This window comes from Corvus cornix, chromosome 2 (assembly GCF_000738735.6).
Source record: "Corvus cornix cornix isolate S_Up_H32 chromosome 2, ASM73873v5, whole genome shotgun sequence".
Classification (NCBI taxonomy): domain Eukaryota; kingdom Metazoa; phylum Chordata; class Aves; order Passeriformes; family Corvidae; genus Corvus; species Corvus cornix.
Window position 1 is genome coordinate 106,892,741 of NC_046333.1, and position 26,479 is coordinate 106,919,219.

Below are 26,479 nucleotides of genomic sequence, written 5' to 3' on the forward strand. Positions count from 1 at the left end.
ACAAATTGGGTGTTACTACCTGAGGGAAGAGCTCGTGGTTGAGGGAATCTGGTGTGAGGAAGTGTGAAGGAGAATAGAGTTTTAGAGACGATGGGAAAGACAGAACTGTTCCTCATTTGTAGGGGAGAACGCCCTCTTCTGCCAGTCATGGTAGTCGGGTCTTCAAACATAGCCCTGAGCCATCAAGATCCCTGAAATGGAAGCACAGTTTGCTCAGTGACTACTTCCAGCCAATTTCCTGCTTTCTTTTTTCCATCTTTTGCTTTGTTAGTAATCCTTCAGCTCTGTGGGACATTCAATCAGTCTGTTGCACAGAAGACAAACAGTTGCAGAACTTGGGAGTGTGAATGCCTCTTGAGTGTTGGTCATTTGGAATTTTTATTATGGCTGCTTACGTATTTTTATGATTCTTATGTATTTGAACAATTTCTATTTTAAATTAGCAATGCTTTACGTAATGCAAAGGCAACTTCCTCATTCTATCTCCATAAAATAGAAATGTATGACAATTAGCACTAGAATTAAGGATGTTTCTAAACCAAGATACAATTCCCAACAATTTTATCATGGAAAAAGTGGCTCAGATGCATCAGTTTCAGTTGTATTCTTAGCTTTTGCTTTCCGTCATTTATTCCAGTTACTACAGAAAGATACAAGTAACACATACACTGGAAAAACTACATGAAACTCAATTCTGATCTGAATCTACTAAGAGAAACAATTTTTGTATTTATTTAATGAGTTTTTTAAAGGAATTTATTTGGACTTGATTGCATGCTTTTAGATTGTATCTGCTTTCTAATTAGTGTTAAGATGCAAAATTTGAAGTTTTATATAAACGTAGTGATTTTTTAATTGTAATATCAGGACAAGAGTGCATTAATGGTATGCTCCTTTACTAACTATGCATCTGATTGAGTTTCTTTAAAAATATGTTGAATTCAACTTGTTTATCTGTTGCTTTTCCACAAGAGGGAGGAAATTGGGCTTTCTACAGTTAGAAAATTGACTGAAACTGCTCTATCCTGGTTGTGAAGGCAGTTTGGCAATAAAGGCTGGATTATGTGGAAGGAAAAGAACATACTCTCTGAGCAAATTAGCTGCATTTTTTTAAATAACAGTAAAGCCATATTGAGTGATAAAGCACTGCTAACTGTCCTGCTTGTTTTCTTTTCAAGGACTGTCAGTATAATACCGCTGGGGAGAAATGTGAGCACTGTAAAGATGGTTATTTTGGAGATGCCACTCAGGGTTCCTGCCGGGAGTGCCCTTGCCCCTATACAAACAGGTACAGTAAAAGCTTGTAAGGAGAGTCAAGTAGGGGAGGGAAGAAGAAAAAAGGGGGAAAAAAAAAAAGAGAGAGAAAAAAGCCCCCAAAGCTCAAACTCTGCTACCATAGGAATATAATGATCTTCTTCACTGTTCTCATACTGAGAGCTTGGTGGTCTGTCTCACAGCATTGCCTTTTTTAATAAGCTGAGTATTCCAATCCTCATTCAGATCCTGAAGTTCAGAGGCACATTGCTCATAGCCTTGGGGACCCCCAGGCAGTAGTAGTGGGCTTATTTTCAAAACCACCAGCACTTCCTTCATAGTGAGAAATAGAGGTGAAGGTCTTTTCCCTTACACTGGGCATATCTAGAATCTTTCTTTTTTACTGGAATGTAAGATGTTTAACACCATTTCTCTGGCTAGGTGATAAGAGGCAACAATGAAACAAGCCTTTTATAGAAATTCAGAAAAATTAGTAAGATACAAAAATGATATAAAAACATTTAAGGTCTTAAGCACATAATCTGGAACTCTGAAAGGGTATGGTTGCTTTTCCTGTGAAAGCTCTGTTTGAAGTGCAAACATACTGAGATGAAAAGTGAAAAAGTGAAACTTCCTTGGATCTAATAAGGTTGCCAGGCTTTTAAAATTGGGCAATAAATTGCATTTTTAATGCATGGTATATTTAGCCAGATTGTCATCATTGGTCAGTTCTGAAACATGGTAAATAAAATCAAATTAAAAAAACAGAAAACCAAAAAACCCAAAACCAAACCCCTAAGCTATAAATTGCTAAAAGCACCACATAGTATTTGCCAGGTGCATTAGCACACACCAAGTAACCTTAAGTAAGAGATTTACACCATCAGACAATAGACAGGTTCATCACTTATCAGAGAACTCTCTGATAGATCTGGTTTTGACAGCCTCTTCTGCAGGTGCTTGCCTGAGGCTGACTGAACATGTTTTTAGTCATTGTTTGCTTTCAGAGTTCTGCAATATCTAGGGAGACCATGAACCTGTGCAGTTTCATAACTCCAGATTAGGGTGGTGCATACCATTCCTGACATAGGAAATGCAACCCACCTGGCATTACTGGAGTTGACAGTTTTCCATCTAGTCAAATTCCAGCAATTCTTAGTGCAGACCTCTGTCTTTGATACACAGACTTGCTTTATCCAACTGTTCATAGATTAAAAGTGAAAATAGCAAATGTGGCCCTGCTTTACCTCCTGCCTTTTCCTTCACAAACACTGAACTTTGAATCTACACAAGTCTGCTTGAAAGAGCAAAGAAAAATATTCATTGTGTTAACTAAATCCTTGGATCCCAAAAATTGTGCACAACTCTACTTGGCCTTGGTTAAAAAAACCCTAAACATATTAGCTACATAAAAAGATCCTCTAATGTTTTCATCCATTAAAAAGGAAGAAAATAAAAGCTGTACAAACATGAGGAAATGTTGTCTAGCACAGGCTATTGATTCTTGCCAACTAAGATAAAACAGCTACCCAGACTTTATTTTATGACATCACTATTAAGGTTTACTTTAGGTATTCCTTTTGGTAGTGAACTGTTATACTCAGTCCACAGGGCCAGGAAATGATAATTTTTTTAGTCTAAGGAAATAATTGACACAAAAAGATATGAAACTTCAAAGAATTAGTCACAGTAAATTATCTAGAGGCAATTAAATTAGCTGAGAAGTAATTTGGTGGTGTAAAAACTTTTTAATCTGAAAGTCATTAAACTGAACCTCTAGAGTGTAAAACCTATTTGATCATATGCTCACAATAATATTTTTGCTGCTTCTTAAAGATTTGCAACTGGCTGCGTGGCAAACGGTGAAGAAATCCAGTGTCTCTGCAAAGAAGGCTATACAGGAGCTCGTTGTGAACGGTGAGCAACCTGCTTCTCAAAACCAGGAGACACAATGAAAGGAGGGATGTCTGTGTTGGGACAGACACATACAGACAGGCACCTATGCACAGTATGTGCATGTACCTAAGGAGTAGCTATTTATATGAACAGCTGCTAAAGAGTGTTGCTGTAGTGCAATTCCAGTCACAAACCCAGTGCTCCCTGGAGAAATGAAAGCAATTCTCCACAGACTACTGACTGCACCATCTTTACCAAAAAGAGGTGTCTACCTCTTTGCCCAAGTGCCCTATGCCTTGTCTTATCCTGCACCCTGGTAATAATGACTCCCGCTTATTTCACCCCTTTCCAAGTTAAAAACATTTTCCCCCTTCCTCCAGTGTACACAATGGTGCCTCAGTGGTCTTATCCAACAGGAGCTACGTAACATTTAGCGCCATACCCTTCATCCCATATCATTCTGATATGCTCCACAGTCAGAGCTTACGCACACCAGGCTGAAGCCATCTCTTTAGCTGGAGCATTGCAGCAGTTTGGCAAGTCAAGAGAGGAACAGCATGGCAGTTTCAGGTAGCCAGAGGAACCAATTTCACTTAGTTGCAAATTCAGAGAGACCTGAAGTGTAATGGAGTGGTGTTGTCTGGTTTGGAAATGTGAGGCCAGTAAGTCATGATGTCTCATCTGACCATAGGACCTACAGCAGGACATAGTCTTATCCTTCAAGACTGGTGCCTTTGACCCTGTCTAATCTGCAGGTTATAGATATTTTCCAGATTTAGCTGTACCTCAGCTGCTCATCATGGCCCTTTGATTCTGCATTACCACCCTAATAGGTCTTACCACAGAGTGACTTCTAGAAATATTAGCTATGCAGTCTGAACAATGTATTTTACCTTTAAAATACTTAGAGATCAGTCACACAGACTGCTTTGCTGGCAGGAGGCAAGAGGGGGTATCACGCAGCAGAAGGGTGATGATGTCACTCAGTGCCATTGCTGAAATCTCACCTGTGTGAGATGCAGTGTGATCCTCCTTAATACGTGCTTTCGGTGGGATGACAGACCAGAATGGTATGATGTGCTTGGTTAAGCCTTGTCAAATTTTCTGTGTATGTATGTCTGTATCTGTGTGCATTGTTTCTTTTTCAGATTACGTGACTTATTCCTACAAGAGCACTGTGGGAGTTCTTTTATTTTTAGAAAAAAATTCTGCAGCGCTCACAAAGATATTTTTAGCATAGTGCAGAGGATACTGTAAACCAAAAATATATTTCTTCTGTCTGAGTCAAGACACGAACTCAAAAGTTCTTGAAAGTTTCTTCAGGAGAATAACTAGGTTTTTATCTCAAGGGAAAGTATATTTCACAAAATTAGCTTCAACTGTTTAATAAAAATTACTTGTTTCTCTTTATCTAGCTGTGCTCCTGGATACTTTGGAAATCCACAAAAACATGGAGGCTACTGTCAGAAATGTAACTGTAATAATAATGGGCAGCTGGCTAGCTGTGACCACCTGACTGGAGGTATGTGAGGGCCTGTGAACATGGAAGGGAGCATTGTTTTCTCTTTGGGAAGCAAAGAAGGAAGGTACTTGGATAAACTGAAGTGAAGGAAAGATCTAGACTTACAAGAACTGTAGATAATGTTTTACAAAATATAACGTTTCCCAAAACATAACACCACAGTGATAGAAGGGCTGTCCTGAGTCATCAGGTTTACCCTTCTAAACTGTTTTATCCTGTATTTCCCTTCATAAATTCTGCCAACTTTATTTTGGTTTTCTTTCATAGCAGCGTTTTTAAATATGTCATGGTTTCTCTGCTGACATGGTTAAATCATATCATGCCAGTCTGTTATGGATTTAGGAAACTGAGCATCCTCAATATGCCTTTTTAAAATGTATTTGGCACAGTTTAGTGAAATCTTCAGTGTCTGCATCAGGCACTGTGCCTTCTTAGGTATCCAAGCTGACTGCATTTACAGTGGAAGTTAGAACCTGACTCAGGAGGCTCTTCTATAAATCCTGCTACACATTGCTCTGCTAGCTAAGACATCCATGATTTCCCAGAATCAATCACATATGTACTTCACTACTTGTAAGCTCTTATGTAATGCCATGGGCATATGTTTGCTTTATCTGTTAGAATTCTGAAGTAAAGGGCCTGATGTCACATTCTTCAGAGTGTCTTTACCTTGATTCACCGCGGTCCCTTGGGATACTCTTTTATATTCAGAAACACAGGCCACTGCTCCTGAAATGTCCTTGATTCTCCCATATTTTCATTACCAATAAAAATTCACTTTTCCTTCCCTGTAGACAGATTTTCTTCCTCATATGCTAGTGAAGTTTCCAACTAATAATTCCAAATATTTCCCTACTCTTCATTTCTATGCACTGCTGTTCATACTGCAGTCTAGTAACTGCAAGGAACCCATTGTCTTTCCTTGGCCACAGAAATTAGAAAAACAGCAAGTGATGTGAACTGCTGTTGGCAGCTGGTGCAATTTTTCAACAGCTTGTTCTCATCTCACGTTTCACCATTGGAGTAATACATCTCTATATTATACCTTGTATGGAACAGATCCAAGCAGTGTTTGATGTTTTATCATTCCTTTATTTTTGAAGCAAGAGTTTGCTAGGACAAACAAGCCAGTTTGTTTTCTTCCAACTATCCTGATCAGCCGTCTCTTTCTGTGCAGTAGGAATAAACCCCTCTGTGATCATTGGCACAGCATGTTCTGGCAGGTTCTTGTTGCATGATGTTGGGCGCTTGGCCAGCACTTCACGATTTCTTGGCTGATACTGTTGGTGCACAAGCTGTAATAATAGTTTTATTTAATTGGTGCTTCACAGCGACAGCTGAAATGTGTCTGGTGTTAGCTGAATTACGCAACAGCAGAACTGCACGGATGTTTGAATTTCAGAGAAATTTCCTTCCTTCTCTTAAAAATATATTCTTTGTGACTTGTCTCCTTTTGGTGGCAGCGATCACTACCAATCCCGTTTAACCTCCTGATGACTTAATGTGCAAGTGCTAAAGGAAATGGCACAGCTTGGCAGTTTGTTCCAGGCTGTTTCATGCTGCTGTTAAAGTTCAGGTCCAATTTTATCACTGTATCCTCTCACAAGTTGCAAGCTGTTGTTGACTCTTTGTCAGCAGCAGCCTATACTGAGTGCATCCTTTTCCTTCAGAGGAAAAGATATAGAATCATTAAGGTTGGAAAAGACTTCCACGATCATCAAGTTCAGTCTTTGACCAAGATGCACAGCCCTTTTCATTTTCAAGAGGAGATGAGAGCTTGGCATTGGGACCAAGTCTGTAGAAGGAACATGGGCACCAAGATGGGGAGATTCCTGTCCTATATGATGGCATTTTTAGGAGCCAGTTCCTTTCCTATCTCCTAGAAGTTAGGATCCCAGGATGTTACTCCACATGCACCTGGAGACTGTTAAGCTTCTTATAACAGGGTTTGTAAAAACCAAACGAGTGCCTTGGACAGGAAGTCACTTGTGCTGGCTTGTTGGAAAATCTGAGGGCAGCGTTTGTTATATACCACCTGCGTCTGTGGTCCGAGCTGCATGCCTTGTCTTACGTACAGTGCCTCCATCTGTGCACACACTGTGGATTTCTCTTAAGCTTGATTAATACCTTAATCTTGCAAGCTGTGACAGGCATGAAGGAAGGTCATAAATATTTCTCAGTTTCTTGTGGGTAAGACATTCTTTGGGGAATCAGAACCTGTGGTTTGAACCTGGATACTAAAGTAGATAAAGGTGTTTGAACTTATGTCCTGGGTAAAGTGCTTTAACGATATAAGCTTGTATCCAATCCTGGTGGTGTTATTCTAGGCAAATTCTAGCAATACATTTGGCAGACTTGGTGTGAGAGGGTCTCCTGCTGCTACCCAAGTAGCATATATTGTGGGATTACAATAGGTTTCTTTTGAGGGATGGAAAAGGCGTTGCTTTCAGCAAGGCATAAATGGGAGTTGAATATTTTGGCATGTTTAAGCCTTCTGAGCATTTCAGCTCATTCACAGTGGATATGGATTTATGAAAGGGCACCATCATGTTTTAATGGCTGCCAAACATGAAAAGTGAGGGAAAAAATTCAGTAGTATTTCCATAAGAAGACTTTGGTTACTAATGATAACCTTGTGATTTCAGAATGTTTCAATAATGAACCAAAAGATGTGGATCCCAATGAAGATTGTGATGGTAAGTAATAAAATAGATCTGCAGTTGGATTACTTTCAGCTGGCTCTGAATACATACTGGTGACTCTTTTAAGGGTGACAGAGTTTAAAAAAGGACTGAGGTATCCTGTAATGAATGTTTTGAAAGCAAACATTCAACCAAATACTTGGAAAAATGATTAAAGAGGTGCTCATTTAGTCAGATGTAAATGGAACCTCCTCCTTACTTCTGACTTGGGTCACTTTCCTTTATGCTGCAGGCTTTATTTTTGCCTTTGTTCTTTAGGCAACACCAGCTGACAAGCTTCAAAGCTTTTCATTCGCATGTCACTTATTAATGTGCTCAGCGAAATGTTCTCTGTGTTAAATATCAAGGATACATATTGATTTCCATTGCTCTCTCCAGCTTGTGATAGCTGTGTGATTACACTGCTGAAGGATTTGAGCACAATAGGTGACGAGCTTCAGCTCATCAAGTCTCAGCTGCAAAGTGTCCATGCAAGTACCCACACCCTGGAGCAGATGAGAGACCTGGAAACACGCATCAAGGACTTAAAGGTAGGCATACAGAAACAGAAAAGTAGATTTCAGATTGAGTGGATAGGCAATGAACTCAGAAACTTCTGCCATAGTTTTGTCAGTTTTGTCAGGAGACATACATCAACCCTGGATTCCAAATACCAGATGCTGGCAGCACTGGGCTTCACCTGTTAGAATGTAGCTGTGGTTCCCATGTCGTGCTCTGAAACAGAATCAGTATCTCTGCTTTTTGTGAGGCCTGCTCACCTTGGAAGTTATATCTCAGAGGTTTCCCTCTAGCTATGTCTTTTTCAAGCACTTCATGTCTCTGCATTACTGAAACCGCCCAACATTCCAGTTGCCATTACCAAAATTGATTCTAAAAAAATGTTCTTTGGTTGGAATAGCGGTTGCTATACTCACACATAAAAACCTCAGGGAAGGAATTGGTCAGTTTTCATATCAGTAATTCTGCTTTTATTTACCTTGGATAAAGATTTAATCCAGTGAAGTTTTTACTTTTTCTCTGCTGTGCAATGGGTGATGCATTAGATTGGTTTTTTCCTTTCTTTTCAGGTCTTATTGAACAACTACCGTTCTGTTGTTCATAATCAAGGTTCAAAGGTAGACGAATTGGAGACAGAATTCCTTAAACTAGATCGTGATTTAAATGCTCTCCAGGAAAAGGTGACTTACCAAATCTATTTAAAAATTCACATCTCCTGACTATGTATTAGCATGCTGTATCCAGATACTTTCAATCTAATAATTTTTTTTCCTTGCTAGGCTGAAATGAACTACAAAACAGCTGAGAGATTATTTAATAATTTTGGCCAAACTCAGCAGAAAGGAAAGGATTTGGTTTCACAAATACAAATAGTGGTCAACAATATACAAGGTAAAAAATAATTCCTAACTCATGTTTTGATTTAGAGCGTCCTTTCAGTTTATTTACAATATTCTTAATTAAGCGTAAGAGGTTTTCTTAGAAAACAACTTCATAAATCAGAATTTTGTTATAGCTGTAGAATTCACTCTTCCTATTAGAAATCTAGTATATAATGTTAGTTTAGGACCCTGTGTTCCCTATGAAGTGAAAAGGGACAGAGAAGCTTCACTACAGGGACATTTTGAGCAACAAATTTGACTATCCTGACTCAAGTCTAACTTTGTTCTGGGTTGTTATCATGGGCTCTTTAAAGTTAGAAGTTTAAAATTATTGCTGTGAACTTGGTCATTTGGGACAAATTCCAAGGCCAGTGCTGTCTTACTATCTCTGGTTGTGTGACATGGGATACTTTTCGTCCTAATAGAATTAATGCAAAATGGATTTGCTTCATTAAGGAAAAAATAAGACTTGCCTATTGCTGAATTTGTTAATGAAGCAGATCCATCTCAGAAAAGAGGTTGGCCCCATCATTGGAGCATTTTGAATAGGTTTAAGCACATCCTCTTTTTAACTTTGAGAGTGTTTTTTTCAGTGCTCTTGGAACAGATAGCTGGTACAAATGGAGGAGGTAACAACCTGCCCCTGGGAGATGCCTCTGAAGAACTGGCCGAAGCTCATCGCATGATGGCAGAGATGCGGAACCGCAACTTCAGCCAACTTCAAGCTGAGGCAGAGAAGGAGAGAACGGAAGCTCAGCAGTGTAAGTGCTTGTTCTCTCAGCTTCTGACTTTCTAGAAAGATCAGTCTTAAATCAAGCATTATTGACTGGGTTGGAGTGGAGGGAAGGGCTTTTTGCAGTGTATCTCTGAGATGTGTAGCTGTTGTTAGTCAACAGGAAAGTGGTAGTTCTGGAGGGGATTTAAAGGCATTTTTAGTTGTTATAGATGAAAATGGGTTGAGCTGGGGAAGAAACCCAGTAGATCCTCTTTTTGTAACTACATCAATCTCAGTAAAATAAAGATGTAGCCAATCCTTATACACCTATGCAATACTTCTGTGTATTGTAAGAGATGGGCAGTGGTACATAGAGTTATTTTAGAGGAATTGCATGTTTAATTTAACAATAGATTTTTGAGAAGACGCTAGAGTAGTCCAAGGACCAGATCATACAAGGACGAGGAGGTTCAGGAGTTCTAGTTGCACTAGTTGTACTCCCTGTCATGTTCTCTGCATGTGTTTTGGATTGGGACATTCAGAAACTTGATTCCAGACAGCAGAGACATCAAGAAAAGGCTTATCTCCTAACCAGAGGCATAGTAGAGGAATATGAAGGACCATATGAGTGACAGTCAATTTCCATCAACCTTGAACCTTGATACCTACCTCTGAGTGACTCTTCTGTATCCTGTTTTGTCAGCAGTGAAGTGGACATGCTTATGAGTGTGGTTAATTTGACATCTTTTGTGTTCCTATGTTCTTTGAAATTAAATGTGCCCATATCTCTCCACTGATTACAGAGGAGGCTTTGATAACCAGCACAGTTGTAGATGTCTACGTTGTAGATGAAATTGCTGATGAAATTATGTTATTTCCATATAAAAAAGAAAATTAGTATTTTCAGATCAGCCTCATCCTTACTTAATTTAGAGAACATTTATCTGTGCTCTGTGTCTTCAGCCGCAAACTAGTGAGCAGATTTGATCCAGTGAGATGTTGACTAGTACCTTTGCTATAGCAGCATTGGATTAGCACTGCAGAAGATGCTCAGTTCACACAAGTACATCTTCAGAATCCTAAATGTCAAGCCCTTTTTAACTAAGTTCGTTCTGGTTCCCTTCTTCTCTGAACAAAACTTTTCTTTCTGGTCCTGATACTGCAGTACTGACACGTGTTAAGAATGAACTACAAAAGTACCACCAAGAAAATAATGGGCTTATTAAAGCTGTGAGGGATGCACTGAATGAGTATGAATCCAAAATCACTGACCTTCGTGAAGCTCTGAATGATGCGACGGGACAAATCAAGGAGGCTGCAGGCTTAAACAGAGATAATGCAGTTCTGTTAGAAGACATTAAGGTAATGTTTGGGTTCAGGAGAAAAAAGTTAAACCTCAGAAGATAAGAAGTGGTTTTGGTTGCTGCTTTTGACCTCACAAAGCCAAGCAGCCCGAATTCTTTAGACTTTCTTCAGGATCTCTTTCCATCTTCTGCTATGTGTATGGACAGGTATAAATGTAGTGTATTACAAAAAATAATGCCCTAAGGTATATTACTGTGTCCCTCAGCTGTAGGGAGGAGGAGAGAAGATCCAGCAGGCAGGAATTGTGCAGCAAGGTTGATTTATTTAATTATTTTACAAACTCTTTTATAGACTTTTTTCTTCATAGTCTAATTGGACAAGGATCAGCCACCCCTTGGGGGTGATTGGCTAAAATCCTAAAACATCCATTGTCAAAATATTTTTCTACTATATCATAAAGAAGACTTCTCAAGGTTGCAGGTGTTTGGTTGTTTACAGAACTCTGCTACCTCTTCTGTGAGAGAGAAAAGTCTTTCACGGACTTAGAAAATAGCAAGAAAATCCTTGCTAGCAGCATTTTTGTATCCACAGTAGTGTACTGCTGCTTATGGCCTCTTTGTGTGACCAGAACAGCATGACACAGACACAGCTCTGATGAGAGCAGGGAAGGAAGGATGAGAGCAGAAAAGTGCTCTTCTTACCACTTCTCTTCAGCTGCCACTAGTGTTTTTGTTTCCTTTTCTAGACCAAATTCCTGATGCTGATGTAATTTTCATAGTAAATTCTTTAAAGTATTTAGCTTTAACAACCATGAAAGATAGGAGCAAAAATGTGTGCAATACTGTTAAATTATTTGGGATTAATGTTCTACAGAACAGATTCTGAGGTCTCATCAGGACAAGGACCAGCTGTTATTACTGAGCAGTGTTTGATTTTTAGAGCTGGTAAAATAGTACAAGGAATAAGTGCTGCAGAACACATTCTTTTAATTGTGGTTTTGCTGGAATGCATCACTGGTTTAGCACACTCATGTCCGTATTTTAAAAAAAAAAAAGTGACTGTACCTTTGGTAGATCCTACTGCCAGCTAGATTAGGTATGGGTTTGTTGTTTTGTTTTGTTTTGTTTTTTAAATTTTGGTTTCAAGATAAGGTTTTTCCTGCCCCTTTTCTTAACTCAATCACATGTTGTTCAACTTTTCATTTTTCCTCAGAAACGGATTGAGGAGATAAATGTGGAACAGAATGTTGTCTTGAATATTCTGAGCTCTGCCCGATCTTCCCTGACAGAAGCCAAGAGTCTACTTGGATTATTGCAAGAGAGCAAAGAGGTAAAAAGTTAACCACCTTAAGAGAGGGTTAAAAACCCCAATATCTTGTTGGAGATGAGGCTTATCTGAGCCAGTCAAGAAAGAAATGATCTCATGGCCCATCCTGGATGCAAAAGGAGCCTTCCTGCACAGGTTTCTGTAAGAGAAGCTTGTTTGAGGGTTGCGATGTGTCTGAGGAAGACACTGAGCTGCAGATACCAGAATTTGGGAGAACATCTATGAGAAGTACCATAAGCAATTGTGCTATTTTTGTATTTCTTTCTGGCTAATTGCTTTTAGCCACCGTCAGAGGCAAGATACTAGGCTAGAAGGGTCTTTGATCTGACTCAGCTTTTATGTAATGGGTCTGGAAGCACAATGTAATGACTGCCACTTGTTTCCAGTAACCTGCAGAATAAGTTGGAAGGGAATGTTTTTCCCTTTGATCTCCTCAGGTGCAAGGTATGTGTAACACTGAAGTAGACATGGACAAAATCAAATATGTACAAATAAAAATAAAATTATATCGTTTTAAAACTGTAGGAATATGAAAGCCTGGCTGCTCAACTGGATGGTGCAAGGAAGGATATGAATGAAAAAGTGGCAAATCTCTCCTCAGCAAGCAAAGAACCACTGGTGGTGAGGGCTGAGGAACACGCCAGATCTTTGCAAGATTTGGCAAAGCAACTGGAAGAGTATGTTGCCATTTCTGTAAATGAGTAATTTTTGTACAGAGCATCTGTGGTTGTAATGGTCTGTCTGTAACTTCACGTGCTTTTATAACCATTCGCAAAGCTAGAGAAATTAAGCTGGTTTCTTTCTGCTTCTTCACAATGTACAGAAGTTTTCTTTTTCTCCAAAAACCAGATCTTCCCATATTTTTCCTGGTTTTTTACTCCCAGAAGCGTGAACTCCCGTATTACCATTTCATAGTACGGTACTAACACTTCATTAACATCTTACTAACAAGAGAAAATCCTCATGTACAGAGTGGGAGGATGTTTAGCATATTTTTTTGGTAGAGTTATTTCAGGTACTCATACTCAAGGATGCTTTTATGATATCAAAGAATTGAGGAAAATAATTGGAATAAATGCCGTCCTGGCAGTCTTCAGGCACACCTGCTTAGCAGTATGGAGGAAAAGACCTCCTTTAGTTTTCTCATCCTTCAAGGAATCTTCGAGAAAGGCAAAAATATTATAAACTTGATAGGAATCAAGTGTTTCTCTCTCCATTATTTGTACTTTACACTGAATTATGAGAGAGGTTTTGGAAGCCTTCTGTGGTACATCAGAACAAAATGGAAAAAAAAAAGGTGAAATCCTGATTTATTTTTGCCTGTGCATATTGTTTGCTTTTTGTCATTATACCAACTAGAAAGTCTCAAAAAGTTAATTCCAAAATACCTAACTTGGCTGGAAAATTCTTGATTAAAACCCCATATTTTTATTACTTTTTTTGTTAGTTTTCAGTGTGATTTTTTTCAGTTAAGAAGGCACTGTTCTCACAAATACAAGGCAGCTCATACTAGACAATTGAATAGTTCACAGGGAGTGGATAGAAGAGATTTTGTCTGTTTCTGATTCCAGAGCTGCTGTGCTGGTTCTTGGGGAAAACACAAAAGGTCTTGTAGTTGCTCCATCTTGTGATTCATCAGGGTGCTGGAGCAGCCAGAGATGATGTGAAACCTACAGTTCTCTGAATTCCTCTTAACTGAATTGTATTTGGAGGGCTGTGATTGAGGTGCCTTATTGTTGACCACGTGCTTTGGTGAATTCTTTCTATCTTAATCATTTAAAGGCTGCTTTGGAGTACCACAGCTTTTCCACACGCCTAAACTTATCCTGTCATCTGAAGAGTCTTTCCATGTTGGGTCTGCCTCCAAGTTTGCTATTTTTGCAGCATGAAGTTACAGATCTAATTGAAAAACATCTTCTGTATTGGTGCTACTTAGAAAATAGTGAGTTCAGATCTGTTCAGAATACATCTCGCAGCCTTGGAAGAAGGCTGCATTTTTCTCCCTGTTTCCCACAGGATAAAGAACAGTGCCAGGAAGGATGAGCTGGTAGGCTGTGCTGTGGAGGCTTCTACTGTCTATGACAATATCATTGGTGCCATCAAGGCAGCAGAGGAGGCAGCCAACAAAGCTGGGAAAGCAGCTGACTCAGCTTTATCGGTAAGTGTCAGTAAGTGGCCAGATGATGGTAAAGTTGTTACAACCGGATTTTTATTTTCTTTAACTATCACAGTGGCCCCAAAATCAAACACCTGTGTGTCTTGACATGCTTTATTTTTCTGGGACCTTTATATGAGTTGCTATTCTGCATGTTGATGAATTAGTCTTGGCTTGGCACTAACCAAGCCAATTACTGCCTTTCTTTTGGGACTGCCCGTATGAATATTGACTGTTGCTTTCAGTGCAAAATAAAGAGATTGTACAAGGCAACCCTGGTAATCACTGCAGGTGATTTTACTCTTTTACTCTGCACTACTAACACCCACAAGCTCTTCAGCAGAGTTATAACATCTAACAGGTGTATTCTAGTAATTTCCTCCTAATGCCCTAAAATCCATCTGAAGTTTGCTAAAGACCAAGGTTGTAGTATGCTTAAATTACCCTTGATAGTTGTTACTAAAGGTGATGTTCTTCACATGAGATCTCTGCCTGTGTAGAGTTGGGCGTTCTTTAAATTGGATTGGGCTCTCATTTTTACTCTTAAAATTTTAATGTAATTATCAGCAATCTTACAGTACCATGCTTCTATTATCAGACTGTGAAGAGAGAAGACCTATCAGGAAAAGCTGCAAGGTTAAAAACTGAGAGCAGTACACTCAGGGATCAAGCACAGGAGACTAAAAGGACATTGCAAGGTACTAAGAAAGAAAGTGGTACTAGAAATGTTGACACAGCATGAGAAGCTTTCATTGAACCATAAATTGTCACATCTCAGCAAAGCCCTGCAGCACTTGTTTAATGAAAAGAAGCTAGTTCCATTACAGTGGGACATTTTGTGATGGTTATTTCCAATGGCAGAAAGGCGAGAAAGTAGATTTCCTGCTTCTGCTATGCTCTATGCCTTTGCAGTACTCCTGTCCAGCAAATCCTTTGCCTTGTACTTGTTTTGCAGTGGACTCAATGCTCAGTGGCAGCATGAGCTGTGTAAGAGTGTAGACAAGTGCTGCAACGCCGCCTGTCCAACAGAAAGTTGATATTTTTGTTTAAAATTCACATGGGGCTTTCACTGTTTTGCAGCTCTTGGTCCAAACCTCGAGGACCTAAAGCAAAGACTTGATGTTGCTGATAGAAAGAAGAATACACTGCAAACTGATCTTCTCTCTGCTCAAAACAATCTCAAGGGGATAAACAGAGGTTTGTTACTTAGAGATCCCTTCTGGCCTGCCCCTTTCATCTGTTACTGTAAGAATTTGCACGTTCATTTCTCTGTGTTTCAGGTGACATTGACAGCATCATCACCAGTGCAAGGAACATGGCAGAAAATGCCAGCTCTGTCACGGATAGTGTGTTGGGTGAACTGGCCCCAATTAAAGCAGAAGTGGAAAAAATTAAGAGTAACTATGGAAGCACACAGAGTTCCAGCTTCAATAAAGCACTGACAGAGGCAAACAATTCAGGTATTGCAGGTGCTTCAGATCACTGTTAGGTGACCATGGCCAGTTTTGCAGCAGAAGCTTTAGTCATTCAAAAGTCAGGCACGTACCATAAAGTTAGTATTGTGAGCTTCCTTTCTGCTGTGCCTGTCCCTTTCTACATGCAATAAAGTGACTCAGGCCATTCTGTGGCATGTGTTAAAAGCTGGTGCCGTGGCTGGTCTCTAAAGACTTGGAGGCCAGTGGCAAGCAGGGTGCCCTAGGGTTCTGTACAGGGTCCAATCCCGTTTAACATCTTCATTAATGATCTGGGTGATGAGGCAGAGTGTGCCCTCAGCACGTTTGCTCCTGACACTGAACTGGGAGGAGTGGCTGATACACCAGAGGGTCGTGCTGCCATCCAGACAAACCTCAACAGGCTGTGGAAATAGACTGCCTGGAACCTCATGAAGTCCAACAAGGAGAAGTCCTGCACCTGAGGAGAAATAAATCCATGAACCAGTATAGGCTGAGTGGGTGGCCAAGGTGGAAAAAAACTTTGTAGAAAAGGACCTAGGGGTCCTGGTGGGCACCAAGGTGAAGATGAGCCAGCAATGTGCCCTTGGGGTAAAAGGCTGAAACACAGGAGGTTCCCTCTGAACATGACAAAACACTTATTTTACTGTGAGGGTGACTGAGCACTGGCATAGGCTGCCCAGAGGGGTTGTGTAGTCTCCGTCCTTGGGAATATTCAGAAGTTGCCTAGACACAATTCTGGCTCTAGGTGGCCCTGCTTGAACATGGGGATTGGACGTTATGACCTCCAGAGGTTCCTTCCAACTTCAGCTGCTCTGTGATTATGTGATTTTCTACTACATTGGCTAGAGAAGGGCCCTAGACAATTACCTTAGGCTACATGTCTGTTAGCTGAAATGAAGTGAAAAGGATTGCACAGAGTCTGTGCTGAATACAAAATAAGGGACAATCACATTCACAAACAACTTCATTTTACATCTTTTCAGCAGTTTTATCTGATAAAGTCAAGTAAGAGGAAAACATTTTAAATAATATAAATACAAGAGCTAGTCCTGGATGGTATTGCAGGGCTATAAATCATCCTTGAAGTTATGAGACTGGTTTATAAGTCATATTTAGAAGAACAAAAGGTCTGGATTTCATTTTATTTGCCTTCTGCATCATAGGGATGAAGTCTGCAAATACATTCAGGTTGTGGTGTTTTTGTTTTGGCTTTGGCTTTTGCAGTCACAGGAGATGAGGAATTGTTTCCTGTTATAATGAAAGTTGAGATTTTCATCATATTTTCTTTTCTCCTGAAATAAACCTGGCCAGATAATGTAAGACTCACTACTAAATAGTTCTGACTAGCAGCCTTGACACAGGAGTATAATTCGTGCCCTGCTCAGGCCAGCAGCCTGCCTACCCCAGTATTCATTCTCTGATGGTGGCAGCAGGAGATGCTACTCAGGCAGTGCACATAAGCCTGAATCCTGTCTTCTGTACTTTATCCTCATTCTCCCCTAGCATCCACAGCCACTGAATAATAATGTTAGAGACCACACTGCTGTTCTACTTAATATTTTTTTCTGGGCCTTTATCTAAAACATTTTTGGAAGTACTGATTCTGATTGCTTCTGCAAATACCTTTGGCCACAAATTCCAAGAGTACAATAACCTCTGTATAAACTGCTACTTTTAGTGAGAGCTCCCTAATATTGTAGGACCAGTCAAAACTGTTCTGTCATTACCCTGCCCTCTGCTTTCCTGATAATTGTGTAGCGATACCGTATTTCTGCATCTTGCCTTCCTCCTCCTTTTTAACATCAATGATTTTTCTTTCATTGCAGTAAACAATTTGACAAACCAGCTTCCAGATCTGTTCAACAAGATCAAAAGTATCAACCAACAGCTGATGCCGATAAGCAACATCTCTGAGAACATCAATCGCGTAAGAGAGCTGATTCAGCAGGCAAGAGATGCTGCAAATAAGGTCTGTCCTGAGCATTGCAATCATGCTTGACCTGTTTGGATACACAACAGTACTTTCGTTCCTCTCTCTCTTTCTAAATCATTTTATTTAAATGTGTGTGAAAGACCAGGCATAAATTTAATTCAACGGCACTGCCCAGCAATTGAAGTAACTGTGATGATGGGAAGCATAATAATTAGTACATAAAAATGACAGGATGCAGTAGCATCCTGCTACATCTTTCTCCCATTAGTTTTTTTTCCCAGGGCATCTCTGTAATACTTATTTGTTCAGCAGCCTCTTGCCTTCCAAGGTACATTGTGCTGGCTTTGGCAGCAGGGACAGAGTTGGCTCTGCAGCTTAGAGACAGGGCTCTCCACCCATGCACGGCCAATTGAAAGCTGATACTGCCAAAAAAGTTGCGCAGCCCTGTGCTCTCATTACTCCAGCTGCTCCAAGATGTTAGAAGCTGACTACTAGCGCCTTATTAGACTGCCCTTTCTCATTTAAGCAACTGCTGTAGTGGCTGGTGATAGTGTGGTGTCAGGTCCCTAAGAAGCATCCCTGAGATCACCACAAATAGCCTAGAGTTACAGAGAATAAGAGGAGTCAGTGATCATGGTGAATTTAGCTGTAATAGGACATGTCTTTATAATATCAGAGGTGTGTTGTAATTCCCAGCAGACAGTCAAGTCCAGCTAAGTGAGGCATCAGGATGTGTTTGTAGACATCTAAATAATTCACAGACTTGCTCTTTAGAGCTGCAGGGCACATCCTTCCCTGTCCGTGTATTGAAGATAGTAGATACTTGACAGAGGCACAGTTGATTAATAGATGTCTGGAATAAAAAAGTGCTGTGTTAAGTATTGATAATACAGACTACTGTGTTATCCAGTCTGCTTCCTAATTATTTTGTTTGGTAGGATCAGAGTCCAAATCTGTGGTAACTGATGGCTGAAACATGACTAGGATGTGTAACAGGTTACTTTGCAATTAAACACACCAGTGAAATAGGAGCAGTAGCAATAGTTAATTGTAACATGCTGAACTTTGGTTTTCTTCACAGGTTTCTATTCCTATGAGGTTCGATGGCAGCTCTGGTGTAGAGGTTCGACCTCCGAGCAACCTTGAAGATCTGAAAGGCTATACTTCACTTTCCTTGTTTATCCAAAGACCTCAGCAAAGATCCGACATCCAACAGGGGGAAAATAGGTTTGTCCTGTACCTGGGTGATAAAGATGTAGGTATATTTTGATATTTAATCTGATTTTTAGACTAGACACCGTGTTTTGAGAAAAGGATGGGAAGTGACCTGTTCTGACTGAAGTTTGTAGCTACTGTTGGCCTATTTGTTTACAATTGCCTTTAAGTGGTGGTAAAAGTGTTTTGTTCATTCCTTCCCTGGCAAAGTAACTAATAAGTGGCTGAGCCTTGGCCTTTGATGCTTTGCTATTTTGCTCCTTTGGAAGTTACTTCTTTGTCATGGGTACCATCACACAGTCTTATCAGAACTGTCAGTTTCTGCAGCAGTCAGCACAAACTCAGCCCAACTCCTGCCTTAGAGCTTTGACTCTTTTCACAATATAAGTCACTCTGAGTTTCTCTGTTGGTTAAAAAAAAAAAAATGCAATCATTTCAGTTTTAAAATTCAGCCCCTCAGCTCTTCATTTTTTTGTTTTCTGAATATGCAGAATAATGCAGACCTGCTTGTGCATTCAGGTTTGCTCAATCACCATCAAACAATTTAAAAATTTCCTGCATGGGGTTCCTAGTCTTGTTATTTGACAGCTGCTGTATCTGTAGTGAGTCTCATGCCTACACAGAAAGCTGTTAAGAGGTATTTGTTCTACACTGGATTTTATATTTTTACCCCTGAATAACTAGCTGGGACATCCATTGAAAGCATTTTAATCATTACTTCTGAAATACAGTATCTTGAAGAAATAAAATGTGATTTTTTGGGGAAAATGACTTCTTCCAGTCACCTCAGTAGGAACCATTGTCCATCACTGAGTGTTGTTGTGAACATCTTTTTTATTTCACAGATGTTGAGTCTGATTCTGAGTAAAGGTGTCATGTTTTCATTGCTTTAGCTGGGAGATGTTACAAGTGACAAAAATATTTTAGATACTATTTTTACAAAAATAAAAAGCCACGCATGACTTTTCAATTAGTTTATAACTATATTAATTGAATCAGTGCAACATATAGGATTACAATTTTTTCTTCCCAGAACTTACAAACTTAATTCTCATCATTAGGTGCGTGGATTTCTTATGACTCATGCACAGCATGTTGATGTCTCTGAGGAAGTAACTGTGGTATTTTACCTTCATTAAAATTAAAGATTTATTAATTATTATTTGCTTTGCTACTTTTAGACCTCCAAGGACTACATTGGTATGGCTGTGAAAGAGGGTTACCTTACTTGTGTCTATAACCTGGGAGATGGCGATGGAGAAATAAGAGTGCAGTCATTGCTGACTGAAAGCAAAACTGAGGAAGCTGTTATGGATCAAGTTACGTTTGAAAGGTATAAGATCCACGGTGTACAAGAGTCTTCTCAAAAACCTGCTAATAACATCTTTTATTAGTGTGATGTGATATTCTGCCTGTCTGTTTTGGTTTTAGGATTTACCAGTATGCAAAGCTGAAGTACGTCAAAGCCGCAACCTCAGTTTCTCCAGATTATGAAAACCCTAGGAGTGCAAGCAGTGGAGACAGTGACATGCTCCTAAATCTTGATCCCAGCAGTGTTGTCTTTTACGTTGGAGGATACCCAACAGATTTTAGGGTACAAAGAGCTTCTTAGTGTTTTAAAAAGATTTGGTGTTAATAATCCCATTTTTCTTATGAGTAAAGATTGCAACTAGCAGTCTTTCAAACACATGTGTAAAAGTTTATCTATGTCAGTAGGAATAGATGGGATGCAAGGAGATGCTACTTCCTACAGAATCTGCCTGGCTTGTAGAATGCTAGAGCTCAGAGAAGGGAGCATGCTGATACTTCACTTGCCGAGGAAAGCATGAAACCTGTTCAGCCCTGCTACATACTGTTCCCAATCCATGTGACTCTTTTAAATTGTGCTGCAGTACACCTAGGGTGGTATCCGACAGTTTGGATATTATATACAAGCATATAATATCTTTTTTATATATTTAGAATGTCATATTCTGTCTTAATAATGTTTGCAGTAAGTCTTAGCAGATAACAATGTAAAATTTTGTTAGCTAATTTTGATGAAATGGTTTTAATAACACTGTTTTTCAGCCTCCACATAATCTCAACTATCCTCATTATGAAGGCTGCATTGAGTTACACAGCCTAAATGAGCGTATTGTCAGCCTTTACAACTTCAAGAGGACTTTTAATCTCAACACCACTGAAGTGCAACCCTGCAGAAGGTATGATATGAACACAGAAGTGTTTCACAGTTCTGTGATTTTATCATTATGAATTCTTGCCTTTTCACATCCAGAAGAATAACCACTGTAGCTAAACTGGTGATTTTTTTCTAACTTTTGGTCATTATTACATTTCTTAGAGAAAATCCTCAGTAATGACATGATTCACGTTTATGGCATCTGTTTAAATTTAAGTGTTATAAAATCCAGACACAATTTGTGGACTAATGTGTTCAGCTACTTTATAAAGTAAATATTACAATAAGTTTAAAAACGTCTGTCATTAATGATTTCCTCTCTAAAGACCATATATGAGTCTGATAGAAGCCAGTAGAAGGCTTTCTCTCTGCTTGGGTTAGATCAGAATTTGGACCTATACCAAATGGTTTAACTTCATCTTTTTAAAAATTATAATGGCAATAAGTACATGTGGTAGAAGTTCTTGCTCTCATATATTCACACCTGTGACATTGAATTATTGCAGGTATAAAGAAGAGACTGACCAAAGCTATTTCGAGGGCACTGGTTATGCCAGTATCACAGTGAGACAAGGAAGTGCTGAACAAGAACGGTATGAGCAGACAATTGAGACGACTGCAGATGAAGGCATCGTGTTTTTTGCAGCAAATGGGGTAATGTGTGGAATGCTTCTGTCTGTTTTGTGGTTGAAGAACATCTTAAAAATCTTGCTTATTAAAGAACATGTTAGATTTAGTAATAACTGCAAGGAAATATCTTAGAAGTGTTATTTCATCTGTGTGGAAAATTAGTAGAGTCTGCTGTATGTGTAATGTCATATGGTTTAGTCTTGGGTAGTTGTGCAAGAAACAGGGAGTTGGACTTACAGGTCCCTCCAGCTTGAGATAGTCTATGATTCTACAGTGGTTGGTGAATACTTACTTTGTCAGCGCTGAGTGAAAACCATTCTAAGAAGCTCCTCCATTAGGCCATGCAGAGAATTAAGAACTGGGGGCAGGAAAGGAGAAATGCAATTGGAATCAAATCAATGCTGGAATATTGAAATCCTCCAAAATTGGAAGTGCACTCTTCCCAAATCTAGATATGTGTGGAAACAGAGTAAGAAAGAATATAGGAAGGGACATGATGACTTTTACCTGTAAAGATGCTCAAAACCACAGTGCTGCTACTTATCTAGTAATCTTGTAGGTGTATTTGCAATCACTGGGACATACTCTGGATAATTTTTCAATGCTGTAAAAAGTCAGTAAACATTTGAAATGACACAAAGTCCTTTAGAGATTTGGAGAATACCTGGAGCTGATAGCAGATCTGTTTATAATAGTTTAAAGGAATTATGATGGATTAATAAAAGTTTTAGTCTGCCTTGTGTTATCATTTCCCTGAAAAGCTTTCTTGAAGCAACTAGATAGCTTCATTAAAATTATTCATATGAAAGTGCAATATATATCTGAAATTGTGGCAGTTTAATTGTGGTGGTGTTTTTTTTTATTTCAGGATCAGTTCATCAGTGTGCTCATTAAAAATGGTCGTACAGTTTTTAGATACAAACTTGACTCTGAAACTCCAAAAGAAGTAGAAGCCAAAAAAATTGTAAATGATGGAACATATCAACAAGTATGTAATTTTAAAGAATCAAGGGATCATTATTTGTAAAAATACACATTAACTGAAACTGTCCTGTTGTAAAGTTTAGTTGTGGAGTTTTCCTTTTGTGTGAGGAAATCAAGTCACTGGGGATTAGTTTGGACATGTGAAAATTAATCTTTCTCTTGTCCTGCTTTAATGTGAATAGTTCAGTTTTTTTAACAGTGAAACCACCAAAGGAAAAAACTTGGTCAGAGCAGTGCTTTACATAAAGATAGCTGTGTACATTGCAATTATTTGCATTAGTTTCATACTTAGATTAGTGTTTTCACCACCTAAGGGTTTATTTTTTCAGGGTGGGCTGATCTTTATAGAGATAACTCTTCGGCAGTCTTTGTTGTTGGCTTGTTTCCTTAGCTTCAGTCCAGCTCTTTTGCAGCAGTACCAGAGCGAAATCGTAAATATATTGTTAAAAACCTTTGATTTCCTTGTTGGTTAGTTCTCCCTTTTCCCCTTAATATATTTCCAACTAAATAGTGTAAGCTGCAGGGTCTGCTGCAAGGAATCTTTATGCTCTACTGGGTCAAGTTACCGTCAGCCAGATGACTGACTTAGTTTTTGTGTCAGGCAGCAGCTTCTGAATCTTCAGCTGCAAATACAAGACAATATCTGAATCTTAGCTGAGGCGTGTCTTTAGGGCAATCTTTCAGATGAAAATAAAACCTCACCTTGTATTTGGATAGTTGAACATTTTCCTTAGGTATTTGGCTTTGACTAAATTCCCAAAGTTTGCAAAGTACCTTAGAACTACCGCAGTTATCCTTGATTTAAGTCACTAGTAAACAAGAGGAGGGGGGAAAAAACCACTGTGTCCTGCTCTGGGGGTACTTTTAATCAGCGGAATGACTTTGTTTCTTCCAAGTGAAATGATTCTCATTATTCGTGTATTTCAGATTACTTTGGTGCTTGACCGAAAAAACAGAGTTGTGTATGTCAGTCCTGGTATTAAAGCCAACATACGTGTCTTCAGTTTCACTGAGTACTACCTAGGTGGAGTTCCATCTTTTCTACGGGAACGGTGAGTAACTATAAAAAGACTGTAATATTTTAGGTTTGTAGGGAAACTCCATCTAAACTCTTTCCTTACACAATTTCTTTCACGCTCTGTTTCGACTATCTAGTGTGACATAAAAAATCAAGTGTATAATACATGATTGTAATCTGTGATTTTTGGCTAACGGTGAGATCTTTGTTGGGGTGCATCCTAAAGATTAGGTTTGATCAGCACGAGGTATGTGTACACAAGAAAGATTGCTCTCAATCTCTTGTTACTATAGTGGTGTGTGCTTTGAAATGCCAGGCTACTGAACTCTTTTTCCTTCCCCTCCCTGGAACCAGCTTTAATATATCCACACCTCCATTCCGGGGCTGCATGAAGAACGTGAAAACCCCAATCACTGCATCTGTTGTTTTTGATAAGACTTTTGGTGTCAGCAAGAAATGTTCAGATGACTGGAAGGTAACTAATTAATTTCCTTAAAAGCTTCTGCTGGAGTTCACAGACTCTGGTTTGTCTATAAATCCTGGGCCATTATGTTTTGCTTAGGTCAAAAATTATATTTGGTTAACATATGATGGCAGTAAAAGAGCCTGCATTGGGTATGAAGATACAGAAATAAAAGAGACATCACCCCCACTGTGATAGCTTGTTACAGCACATAGTCCACCCTCTTATTTAATACTGTTTACAATTAAGTATTCATATTTACCATATAAGCTTGTTGGCTTCCAGTTGCTGTTATTGACTAGGCTGGAATACTTAATATTGCACTGTGTCTTTCCTCTTGCCAAGGTGTTTACACTTCCTAATTAAATGACTTCTCAGCCTTTTTTCTTGAAATATCTTAACAGGCTACTTCCATTGAAGTCTCTCATTCTAAGGCTCCACTCATCTGATTGTTTCGTAGTTATTTTCTGTGCATCCTTGAGTTTTGCCACATTCTTTTTAAAATGGGACAATGTGACATTTCAGTGCTGGCTTAACCAGTGCTGCGTGGAGAGATGAAAACTATCCTCCTTCTGCTTCTACTTACTGCTACTTAATGGTGCATGATCTCATTTGCCCTTTTTACTCATTTGCCCTTTGCACTGAAAGTCTGTGCTTATTTTCTTTCACTTGTGGCATCTAAACTTTTCACAGAGCATTTTCTTCACGGACAATCTTTGCAGAGGATCTAGTCTTCATTCTCTGTATCTGTACAACTTCTCATATATTAAAAGGTGTCCTATGACTCACATAGTTTCAGTTATGTAGCTCATCTGCATGGCTTCCTAGTTACAAACTGTTCCTCCAGCTACTCAGTTTTGTGTCCCCAAATGTGAAAACTTTCAAAGCCAGAGTAGCTAGAGATGAACAGCTGATTGTTCTCAGCAAGTCTCCTCTCCCTTTTTAGAGTTTCTCATATCATAGTTAACGCTGGTGAAACTAACTCTGGCAGTCTGTTCTGTACTGAAATAATGGTTTTTGAGGTTTGCTTTGTGCTTGGTTTTGACTGGAGCTGATCACAATTATGTTGAGTGGGGCAGCCGTTGTCTCATATTGGCGTTTCTTCTGATTAAAAGGAAGATCACTGAAATCATTATTTTCTCTCTTTCAGCTTGTCAGATCTGCAGCTTTCTCCAAGGAGGGAACACTGAGCCTGAGTGCAGCAGATTTCCCATTTCCCAAGGATTTCCAAGTTGGCTTTGGCTTTCAGACCACAGCTTCAACTGGAACACTCTTAAATTACAATCTACGGGTATGAAACACATTCTGCTTTAGCATATGTGATAGGTTTTATCTCTGAATCAGTCATGTCAGTTTGTGTCATAAGTCTCATGTAAATTCCTGTATTTGAAGGCAAGAAATGCCTTTTGAGCATGGCATCTTGCATGTCATAGGCCAGAGAAATGCATTCTGGCAATTTCTTCACATGGCCAACAAGTAGTTTGATGAGTAACTGAGCTTTGAACTAGAGCTTTGTGCAGAATAGCTCACACACCTGACACCACCATCCCAATATGTTGCCTAATTGGCTGGAAATTTTCTCAAGAAGAAATGGCTTTCTGCCCACACAGAAATGTTACCATGTCCAAATAGGCAGAGGACAGGGATTGGTTTTGGCTATGATCCCTCAGAAAGCAGGGAAGTTTAAGTAGAACCCCATTCTGGCTGGCTGGAGGAGCTAAGAAGTGAGTGCACACCAGGCATTTGGGAAGTGGAGAACTGACTCCTTCGTTTCTGGGAAAAATAAACAAATATTTTAAATAAATGTTTGCTCTTCAGAGGTATTTTGAAACAGAAGCTATGCTAATCATGCAGAACTTCATATAACATCTGGTACTAGATGACTGAGAAATGCAGTACTAGTCTAAGAAAATTCGTTGCCTACTGGAGGCCACTGAGAACTGCATTAATGGCAGTAGCAAGAACTAACGGCTCTTGCATTTATTTAGCTGATCATTTGGTGGGGTTCTTTTACAGCCTGATGTTCTTTCCATCTTTCTGAGTCCTGGCTCTGTAACTGCAAAGATGCGAGATAAGGAAATCAAACTGGAAAAGAAATATGAAGATGGGTCAATGCATTATGTGACAGTAATAAAAACAGACAACAGGTGAGTCCAGTTCTTCTGGTTCTTATATGTTGCGGTTGGAGAAAGAAAATTCAAATTTTGTGGGACTCATTCTTTGGATAAATAGCTAGAAATAATCTCTTCTAGCAGAGGATGGCGAAATAATGAAGGGAAAGGACATTTGGTCTATGAATGCACATGCTGGTACCTGTGATGTTTCAGCTGTACCCTACTATGCATT

The 26,479-nt window shown here is 39.3% G+C and overlaps 1 protein-coding gene across 4 annotated transcripts in view; it reads left to right on the forward strand.

Moving 5' to 3' along the window:
- Window positions 1–26,479, forward strand: part of LAMA3 (laminin subunit alpha 3) — a 111,338-nt gene that overhangs the window by 78,093 nt on the left and 6,766 nt on the right. For all 4 annotated transcript variants that reach the window (XM_039548990.1, XM_039548992.1, XM_039548993.1 and 1 more), the window contains 26 exons: window positions 1,179–1,288; window positions 3,091–3,171; window positions 4,566–4,672; window positions 7,318–7,368; window positions 7,753–7,904; window positions 8,442–8,552; window positions 8,652–8,763; window positions 9,347–9,514; window positions 10,634–10,830; window positions 11,986–12,102; window positions 12,625–12,776; window positions 14,116–14,257; window positions 14,853–14,952; window positions 15,335–15,451; window positions 15,535–15,714; window positions 17,535–17,677; window positions 18,723–18,896; window positions 20,038–20,189; window positions 20,288–20,450; window positions 20,927–21,060; window positions 21,545–21,692; window positions 22,537–22,656; window positions 23,580–23,704; window positions 24,025–24,145; window positions 25,284–25,424; window positions 26,150–26,280. In XM_039548990.1, the coding sequence (XP_039404924.1) occupies window positions 1,179–1,288; window positions 3,091–3,171; window positions 4,566–4,672; window positions 7,318–7,368; window positions 7,753–7,904; window positions 8,442–8,552; window positions 8,652–8,763; window positions 9,347–9,514; window positions 10,634–10,830; window positions 11,986–12,102; window positions 12,625–12,776; window positions 14,116–14,257; window positions 14,853–14,952; window positions 15,335–15,451; window positions 15,535–15,714; window positions 17,535–17,677; window positions 18,723–18,896; window positions 20,038–20,189; window positions 20,288–20,450; window positions 20,927–21,060; window positions 21,545–21,692; window positions 22,537–22,656; window positions 23,580–23,704; window positions 24,025–24,145; window positions 25,284–25,424; window positions 26,150–26,280 (3,449 nt within the window). The remainder of the gene's footprint in view (window positions 1–1,178; window positions 1,289–3,090; window positions 3,172–4,565; window positions 4,673–7,317; window positions 7,369–7,752; window positions 7,905–8,441; window positions 8,553–8,651; window positions 8,764–9,346; window positions 9,515–10,633; window positions 10,831–11,985; window positions 12,103–12,624; window positions 12,777–14,115; window positions 14,258–14,852; window positions 14,953–15,334; window positions 15,452–15,534; window positions 15,715–17,534; window positions 17,678–18,722; window positions 18,897–20,037; window positions 20,190–20,287; window positions 20,451–20,926; window positions 21,061–21,544; window positions 21,693–22,536; window positions 22,657–23,579; window positions 23,705–24,024; window positions 24,146–25,283; window positions 25,425–26,149; window positions 26,281–26,479) is intronic.